Source organism: Athene cunicularia (assembly GCF_003259725.1).
Source record: "Athene cunicularia isolate RWA chromosome 11 unlocalized genomic scaffold, athCun1 chr11_part1, whole genome shotgun sequence".
NCBI classification, from domain to species: Eukaryota; Metazoa; Chordata; class Aves; order Strigiformes; family Strigidae; genus Athene; species Athene cunicularia.
In genome coordinates, this window is record NW_020799113.1 from 16,875,705 (window position 1) to 16,885,847 (window position 10,143).

Here is a 10,143-nt window from a genome sequence, read left to right on the forward strand (position 1 = left end):
GAGGGAGCAGCGGCTGGGCTGGGGCAGCCACCCCTTTTGTAACTAATGCATATTGCTCCAATATTTAAGTGAGCGAGTGCGGTGTTTATTTTCTTACTACTATATTCTTTCATGGTTCTTTTAGGCAAGACCAGAGTTTTCAATACAAACAGGCCTGTTCAGTGTCTCCAGGCCCGGCCTGCTCTCAGATACCCACCTGGGGAGCGCTGGTCTACCCGCAGCAGTATTACTGCCCTTGCAGTCATTTTGCACAGGTAACTTCTAAAAAATGCATGCTACTCACCCATCCTCGGTGTTGGGCTTTATACACATGCAGACACACACTCTGAACCATCCACATTCAATTTCTAGGAGCAGTTTCCACCATCTCATGCTAAGCAGGGATTAAAACAGCAGTTGGTGACAGCTAGGCCTGGTTTTGGATAGCTAGCTAGATACAGACTTTGCACATAATCTCAGTTTATGATAGCATGGGACTGCACTTAAAAGTTAAACCATGATCATTGCTGACAGCCATAAAGGTGTTGGAAGAGTAAGAGGAATGCGTAGATCGAAAACATGGCTGATGGGCTTGAGGGGCTTCATTCCAGCCCTGGCTCAGCTTTCCCAAGCTGCCAAGAAAGAAGCAGAGCACATATAAACAACAGAAGGAACTGTAAAAAGACTAGATTATTTTAGTAGGCTAGGCATCATTTTAGCTAACAGAAATCCACAAGTTCTGTATAGACTAGAGAAAAATAAAATGTTTCAACTGCTAGTGAAGCCATAACCAAAAAGTGACCAGCTGGACGCTGGCAGAATGTAACAGTGCAATAAATGGACTAGCAGCTACAGGGCATAGGTACTGTAGTGCTTAGGATAGACACTCCCCAAATTTTAAAAGGGAGGCATTCTCCTCAAAGGCGCAATGAGAACACTAATTATAATGGTGCAGTCCTCTCTAGTATTCAAATTACTTTAAAAATGGGGGGGTGTAGGGGTGTGGGTGTGTAACTTCACCCAGACAAATCTTGGAAACATTAATGCAAAAAGTCCCACTTTAAAATAATGAAAAAGCTTTCCCTCCAGTCCCACCTGATTGTGATAAAACTTCAGGTAGGAGGTTTTAATGATGAAATGGCATCTGGCAGGTGATGCTCCTGACTAGAGCAAAACAAACCTTACTATCTTAATATGATTCCTCCCTCCTCTCTCCTTTTTACTACAGGAAGACTGTCTGGCTTCATTATAAATGTACCATTTTGTATTGCACAGAAAAGCAAGTGACCCATTAGGTCAATTAAATCCAAACATGAAGTATTGAACTTGAAATTGTATTCGTTTCCTCTGGCACCAGAACATAAGAACTAAGCATGTGAACAGTTAATCACATTGCCTATAAAGTGTTCCACTACAAGAGAAATATGTATCACACATATTTCTGGCTCACCAGCACATTAAAAAAAAAAAAAAAAAAAAACATACCTAAATCTAGAAGAAAAAGAAAAATGAGTAAAAGGTTATTTACCAGAGAATGATGTCCCATGAAAATACATTGAAACAAAGTTACTTTCAAAAGCCAATACACATGGTAAGCAACTCTTTTATTTGTTGTAATGTAAAGAAGCATACATCATTCAGGTTTAAGTACAACTCAAATTGTACACTAACAAAAAAAGATCAATTCAGACATCCATGAACATGTCACAAGAGGATTCATTACATTTTGCTCTGCTGGTATTGCACTTGGAATGGTTTTGAAGTAAGGCACAGTAAAAACAAAGTCATTAGTGCTTCTACAGCAGATGTCTTATGTTAAACACATGCTACATGACGTCAAAGTACTTCTAGCTTATGTATATATACACACAAGGAAAAAGAAAAAAGCATGCACTAGAGGATTTAGATTTCAACATATCTTGTTTCATAATATACAAATAAAGTAGTTTAAAGATGTAAACAAATTGCATGCACATAAACTAGAGCAAAATCTTTAATACAGTATCTGAAAGCTATTATGCTTAAATAAAAAAATATAACTTATTAGTACTCAGGTTTATGTGCCATTTTTGTCCTGTAGAGATTAAAAGTTTGGGGCTGGGGGCAGGGAGTTATGGGTGGGTAGGGAGGATTTTTCTGGGTTTGCCAGTTACATGGTTTTGCTTTACAAGTTGGCAGCAGTATGTTGGTAAGAAAAACAAATATGGCTTTTGCAAAACAATGTGTAATGAAAACATGAGAAAGCACAATTGCATTTGGGGTCCAGCATCCTGGTATTTTCCAGTCAAGAACAAACAACAACAACAACAACAAAATCAATATGATCTACGCACTTTGAACTGGGAAAGCTATGCATTCCAAACAACCTTTCTAAAGACATTTAAACTCTACAAAAACCAGACACTTTGTCAAGTGTAAACTCTTAAAAACTAAACACAGAAGAATCTGAATGATTCAAGCTTTGCTTTCCACTTCAAATGCTACTGAACGGGGTTTCTCCTAGCGACAGCTGAAGTGCTATTAGATTGTCTTCAGAATTAACCAGATGCCAGGGGCAGGTTTGCTTATTTTTACACAAGTACATTAGAAATTAAGTAAATTTACTGCATAATTTTTGGTTTCACTTTTTCTTTGGCATAGGATACGCCATTTTTCAAATTAAATACAGGACATATACCACTCTCTATTCCAACATGTTATACGCTGAAAAGGCACATTTGGTGCTGCCTAGATGGCAAGGGAAGACTTCTTATTTTGCAAAAGGCACGGTGTTCAGTGCGACATTCTTTTCCCATCCCCCCCAAGAGTGTTTAGTCAGACCAGGTACAGTTCTACATAGCGGCTTCCCAGGAGCTGTCCGTTTTTCTCAGCCACTGCTTTCTTAGCTAGATCCAGGCTTGGAAAAGTCACAAATGCCTCTCCACTGGGCTGGCCACTAAAGTTGTAAAGCACGAGGATGGAATCTGCATGGAGCTGCAATGGTACGAGAAGACAAAAGAAAAAAAAAACTATTAAGACCAGAGACCACACCTGGAAATGCAGCATTTAATGCTGTGTATATGGTTCACTCCACTCCTGTGTCTGTGGTGAAAAGATTCTGGATGTGAGAATGGGAAGAAGGGACACAATATTAAAAGAATTTAGCTTTTAGCTTGGCAAACAGCAGCAGCTCTTTTTCTGCTGGTGTGCTGAGCAGAGTGATGTAGACATAACTCCATGCAAAAATTCTGCTAGAGAAGTAATTCAGATTAAAGGTTCATAAGAAGAGACAGATTTAGATGTTAATAAAGGGTAAATGAAGCATGAAAGTCCAGGCATTCAGTGAATACTTCCTGTACTATGTGGACTACTGGCCAAGTGACAAAGACTATACAGCATGTGAATACTCACACGTAAAGTTTAAAAAAAAAAAGTATAGAGCTGTACAAGAGTTCCATGTTGGGTGGATTTACTTTGCAGTCCATTTGCTTTTGTGAATTCTTAAAAGGCAGTTCCCAGAAGCTGAGTTTAAAGCAGATGTCTGCCTTATGGTATTCCAGCCATTTCGGATAACATGCTGGAAGTCCTTCCATGCGAAGTTTGGAAGCCATATTTGTTGGGTAGGAATTAGTGGAGTTTCAAAACCAAAGGTTGAAGGATCAAAAGCTCAGCTTACAAAGTGAGTATGTTGAAGAAATCAGTGCCAGATGAAACATAAGGTCTATGCCAGAAAGCCAGCCAGTTTTATGAGCATTAACCCAATTCAAGTTCAGTTCATGTGACACAAGTCCTCATGTATTTAGAAAAGGTTGAAATATTTAAGGGTTTCACTTTTTGTAGAATTTGTATGCCTGGTATACTGCAAGAACTATCAGACTTCTCAAGTTATTGCCAGTAGCACTTTCTGATCAGCTTTACATCCAAACATATGAAAATACAGCAAGTATATGACAGATCTTCACTTACCCAAACACTCAGCAGGCAGTAGAAGTATTCTTAAGATACAAGCAACAGTACACTTTAGAAACTAAAAGCATGTATAAGACAGTACAGACTTCATATAATTTCTTTTCACTGAACTAAAGTTAGTCAACAAATAGCATGCAGGAAGAAATTCAAAGGCAAACAATCTTGGTTTATTTCAGAATAACACTGTGATTCAAAAATAAAGTTGTACACAGTTTGGGTTGAGCCATGAATCTGAGCTAAAAGATGGCCTGCTCGAAACCAGCTCTTTGCTGTTAATGCATATGAGATCAAGTCATTTACTATCAGTCCTGAATATAAGTTTAATATTGCAGCTCAGTCACCTGGAAACACACATGAGCGCAGTTAGACCCCTGAGCACAGAGAAGAGCTTTAGAAATACTTTAAATTGGTGCAATACCAATGTAAGGATATGGAAATTCATGTTATAAGAGTTACACAGAAAGTTAGCAGAGAAGTCTACACATTCTGTAAGCAATATTATTTAAATAGTTGTATAAAACCCTTCCATTTCATTTTAAGATACACTCAATTTAGGTTCTTATTTATAGAGATAGAAACTGATTTTCTTGCTGTATGTGTATTTTTTTAAATATAGGTTCAAATCCATCCAAGTTGTTTTTCTGGTTGTTTGGTTCTAAAAACAGTGGTATCTGTATGATACTACTTTGGGCTGTTTAGAATTCAGGATGAGCTACAGCATGAATTATTTTCTAGTCACACTGCTTCAGTCCCATACATAGTAGAATCCTATTGCTGATCTGAGTTTTCCAGTTAATCTGGGTACAACGAGCGAGCCACACAGATTGTCCAAGGTCACATAACTATGGAAGTAACGGGTGTTCTTCTGTACATCCACAGCCCATGCAGCCTCTCTAGTCTATTTTCTCCCTAGCAGATCTAATAGTATCATGGGAAAAATACCAATTTGAAAACAACCGAGTTGATGGTGATTGTGTGAAGGTAGATTTATCCATGGAGATAATTCTAACAAGGCACAGTATTTGACTGCCATTTTTTGTACTTGTCCTGGTTCAGTTTTCCCCAGCAGAGAGAGAGGGGGAAGGGATCTCCAGCCGGGTTATTCATACCATGCTGACGTCAGGTCCAGGGGCGGAGCCTTTTTACTTTCGCTTCTGGTTTTGGTTTTTGCCATACACGTGGCGGGTTTGCTCCTTGACCATTTAGCGGTATTTCTCTGTATATCTTTTGTCTTGTTCACTGTTATTGCTGTTTATTGTTGTTACCATTGATACTGTTGTTGTTGTTGTTCAGATTGTTCTATCACTCTGTTGTATGAAATTTCTTGTTATTTTAGCCGGGGTCTGTATTTAACTTCCAGCCCGACCGGCACGGGTGGGGGAGAGGCAACGACAACGTGCTCTCAGATCCTGCAAGGCTTAAACCTTGCATGGTACTGAAAGTTTTGTGGTGTTGTGTTTTTTTGGATTTTTTTTTGTTGTTTTGTTGGTTTGTTTTTTTTTTTTTTTTTTTTTTTTTTTTTTTTAGGAGAAAAAGCCTAGTAACTAATCAGTAGCATTTTGAATGAAATGCTGTATTATTGGGATGTCATAAGCTCCACATAGGTCGCAACAAAATTTCTTTAATTATTATGTGTTAGTACCAAAAATGCAGGGAAGTTTACCATTAGCAAATTTAATCAGTTGCATTAGAAAGCCATTATACAAAAGAAACCTCTCCTAAAAAAAGTAATAGTTCATATTGTATTAGGGAGATCAAGAAACAGAGAAATGAGTCTCCAGACAGCTATATAAATACAGGAAAGAGAAAGCCAGAAGTTTGGAGGGTTTTTGCACACACATTTGTGAGCACTTTGTAGCCATATCAAGAAATAAATCTTTTACTTCTATGCTAAAAAGAAAACATCAGACTGAAAACTACACATGAGAAACAAGCACTAATAAATGCTTCTGGAAATTTATCACACCATCTGAGCAGAACCCGGCAATCACGCTACCTCCACCACTGCTATCCCATCAACTACAGATCACAATTGGCCTATTTCCTTAGGTTAGTTGATTTTTTGTTAATAGGACAAAAGCAGAAAGATTAAAGCAAGGATCCCAACACAAGCTAAGAAGGGGAAAAGACCATAAGCAAAATTATCTGTATCGCCAAGCCCTTCTTTCCCTTCCCATTCACCACTGGAGACCCAATTTCTACCAGTCGCATCTTACCTTCTTCAGAAGTTACAAAGAGTTACAAACAGACCCACTCTTTCGGTGCTTGTAACACACTCCTTGCTTGATCGCTCAGCTGAATAAGGCCATTGTAGTCATCAGGTGCATACTACAGTACAAGTGTGATATATGATAATCAGCAAGAGAAGGAACAGTTCTGGTACAGTAAGCCACACGGATTATCATTTGCAACCATAATTAAGAGCATCAGCTATAATAACTGGCAGGAGACAGTAAATTTGACAGATACTAGTTTTATGCAAGATAAAAAAAATACAGCAACTGAATTACTGGTTGTAGAAATAGATTTCAAGTAAATGCATGTGGGAAATATTCTAAACTGTGTATTTGAACTGTTCCTTATCAAGGAAGGGAAATAGTTCAGACCATGAAGTGCTCCTTTTTTCCTTCTACTCATGAGACAGCAGCATCAGGTAACAAAACTCTTAAGATTGCATAATCATGCTTCCAGTAATGACTCTCACTGAGAAAGACGAGCATCCTCCAGCGTGCATACTGAAGTGTGGGATTAGAAGTGTAGGAATCTCATTCAGATCTTTTATGCAGTCATGGAAATAAACTGCAGCTTCTCTAGGTAAAGTGATAAAGACTTTAGCTGCATATAATACTTGCATTATGTAGACTACATCAGTGTAGTTAAAAAAATGCTATGTCCCAGCATGAATGCACTTAAAAAGATAAAATAGTATTTATTAGTATAGTCCCATATAGGAAAAAGAAATAAACTACACAGTGTAACTGCATTATGATACATTTGTAGTAGAAGAATATAAAATAGTGACCATAGAGTACAGTCACACCAATAAATTAAAACAAAAAACCCCACATGTGAATCAGATCCAAAAAATACTTGGGATCCTGAATCTGAACAGCAATCATGCCTGCTCCTGGAGGGCCTGGTACAAATATGAAATCTATGAATTAGCACACAGATCTTGGGGAATATTCAACATTGTTTTGTATCTATCTCATAATCTTTCCAAATTACATATCCTGGAAAGGGACTGAGCATTCTTGCACATGCTACAAAGCCTACTGGAGCAGCTCCTGTAATCCAGAAGACAAAATGTTTAGCATAACCCAGGTTATAGAATATACTTTCCGTGGCAAGAAGAGTTTCCTATCTCCCCCAAAATGGCTGTTTCACACTAATGTTTTAGAGGATTGCCAAATGCACACAATGTAGACATACTGTGCTGCCTTCCTTTGATAGTTCTGTAATACAAAAAGTCTCCTGCCAGCTTAGGGAGAAAAAGGTATTCTATTTGGGCATACAGAACACATTGTATCCATCCAAAGTGAAATTGAAAAGGAAAACCATCACAGTACACACCTTCCACAGGAAATAATAACCAAGAGCCCAGAGAACATAAAAGAAAAGAACCTCCCAGAATTTTGACTACCAAATTCTAGCCACCTTCACATCTAGACCCATGCCATTAAGTAAAAGACAAATATAAGAAGTATTTTCTAGATAGTCTCTGCCAGGGCAACCAGACCGTGCAAATATTAGATTTATCAGCTCCCAGACCTGCCCTTGAAACAAGTCTACAAAATATAAGTTTACTCTTTGGAAGGAATGTCTCAAGATAGTACATACTTTAGATTATCAGTAGATGTACAGTAGGTCTCCTGTGGGGGACAGTGTTTAAAAGGTTACATTTGAAATGCATAAACACTGCGGAAAACATGACAGTGGGAAAACTACCCTGTGCAGAAATGTCAAATTTGTCAGAGCTTAGGCCTAAAGAAGGAAAGAAAGAATCGACATACCTAGCAATAGAAGCAACTTCTAATTACAAGAAGGATAAGTAAGAGGCTGCAGTTAATTAAAACAGAAGTTGTGGAACAGTAAACTCTTCAGACTTACACATTTCAAAAAGTAGTACTGCAAACCAAGCTAGGAAATAAAGCAGGGGAATTCTTACTCCCTGTAAATGAAACGGAAACTACCCTAAATTGTCTGAGGAAGCACATGATCATGAAAACTTCCGATTTTCTCTGCATTTCAGAAACCCATAAGAACAAAACAAAAACATCCAATCATGCAGGATAACCAGAGTGAAGCCAAGGGTAAGCCTATAAACTCATTGCTCAAAATGGCAATACAGTTTTACTAGCTTCACCTGCAATGCAACAGGCCAGATTCTGCTTCCATATATATTTGAAAAATACCACCTAGTAATTTACCCCCCCAGTATAACCAGCTGCAAGTTCCCTGAGCTAGATTCTAGCAAGTTCGTATCAAGTATAAATGTTGAGACCCGAGACAGTATAATACTGAGACAATATGAAACTTCACATTGTATTTTCAAATACCTACACTTAACACACAAATAACTAGTAAAAAAATTACTGAATACTGCAGTAGTTCCCCTTAAATTTAAGTGAAATAAAATTACAAGCAACCCTGCTGTTAGTGTCTCCACTACCCTCCTTTTATCCCACTATCATCTCATTCCCACCCTTCTCTGAACTGAAACACAGCCTCTTTCCTCAGAGCTGCTGCCTTGTTCCCTCCTCCCTTTGACCTCACAGCTCCCGGGGGGCTGGACTTGCCTTCCAACCAAAAGATTCTGTGATTCTTTCTCAACCAGGGCATCCACTTAGTCTCAGTATGTCAACAGTAGTACTGAAATGTAGTGGCTTACTGGAATGATGCAGTAGCAAATCTTGATTTTTAAGCCATTACTTAATCTAGGAAACACACAATCTCTATTAAAGTTTTTCTTCACCTCATCCTATTAAATTGGACACTTTCACGGGCTCATAGGTGATGAACAGGGGAGACCTATTTCCTAGAATGACTGAAGGACAATGCAGGAAAGAATGCAGACAATAAAACAATTTCTCTTCTCCCAATGAAGCAGCCATCATAATGTCTAGCTTCGTCTAGTAAGGAAGATCACACAGAATGCCATTGTTAAATGAAGAGCTGCATTAGAAAAGTCAGCCTCAGATGTTAAGCATACGCTCTGAGGCTATACTGACTGCTTCCAGTGATCAGAGGTGGAAGTAGGATCAAGAAAAGTAGAAACTATATATGGAAACTAGGTATGGGATAAGGTTTGCATTTAGAACTTAACCTAGGAGAAGGAAGCAGAACAGAACCTTTGCAAGCGGTTACTAAAGATGATTCTGGGGTTTACGATTAGCTCTATAGCAGACTACAGGAGGGCAGGAAAAGTATGTATATATATTGGGGAAAAAAGCACAGCTGACTGGAACAGAGATTGCACTGAATAGTGAAGAATGGTGTTTCCTGTAACCTACATTCTTCTTGTTACCTCCCCTGTGACAGTGGGGACTTCTATAGTTTAAGATATGTCTGTCAATAATGGCAAAATAATGTTTCCTGAAGGACATGTTGCTTCTTTACAGAATCAGAAGTTGTTTACAAGTGTAAGGTTAATACCTAGAAAGGTATTAACATTTGAAATGGTAGAGATATTTCAACTCATGTATATTAAATAACCTATTATAATATTAAATAACATAATACAATAGATTATAAATGACAGACATATATTAAATAACACTAATTCCTCTCTCCTAAAGGATATGACTATTTCTGACCAGCAGTTACCTTCAGACAGACTATCTGCTATGCTTATTGCAGTGCAAGTTTAAGATAGGAATCAGAGACAGACTGGTTAATAAAGAGTTAGCATACCACACTCTCTCCTTGTACTTTTTTTTTCCTTCAAGCTATTTTATTTCTTTCAGAAATACCTGCTATGTTGAGGGGAATATGGGACTGTTCTTGTCCCCTCACAGACTGTGTACAGATTTAACCCAGTCACTAACCAGTGAGACACTGATATCCACTTTATTTTTGCAGTTCCTACAGTGGACATTCAAAGATCAGTCTAAAAACAGCATATGCAAAGCAATCCAGGGGAAAAAAGAAAATCCCTTGCTAAAAACAAACCTAAAATTGGAAAGTATATTTAGACATGCCCCCCACTGGGGGGGG

The 10,143-nt window shown here is 38.2% G+C and overlaps 1 protein-coding gene across 1 annotated transcript in view; it reads right to left on the reverse strand.

Moving 5' to 3' along the window:
- Positions 1-1,570: 1,570 nt before the first annotated feature.
- The window catches only part of ESRP2 (epithelial splicing regulatory protein 2), a 45,650-nt gene continuing 37,077 nt past the window's right edge, over positions 1,571-10,143 (reverse strand). The window contains exons 15-16 of the mRNA XM_026856963.1: positions 6,144-6,255; positions 1,571-2,952 (exon numbers count right to left, since the gene is read on the reverse strand). Coding sequence (XP_026712764.1) covers positions 6,166-6,255 — 90 coding nt within the window. The 3' untranslated portion in view covers positions 1,571-2,952; positions 6,144-6,165. The remainder of the gene's footprint in view (positions 2,953-6,143; positions 6,256-10,143) is intronic.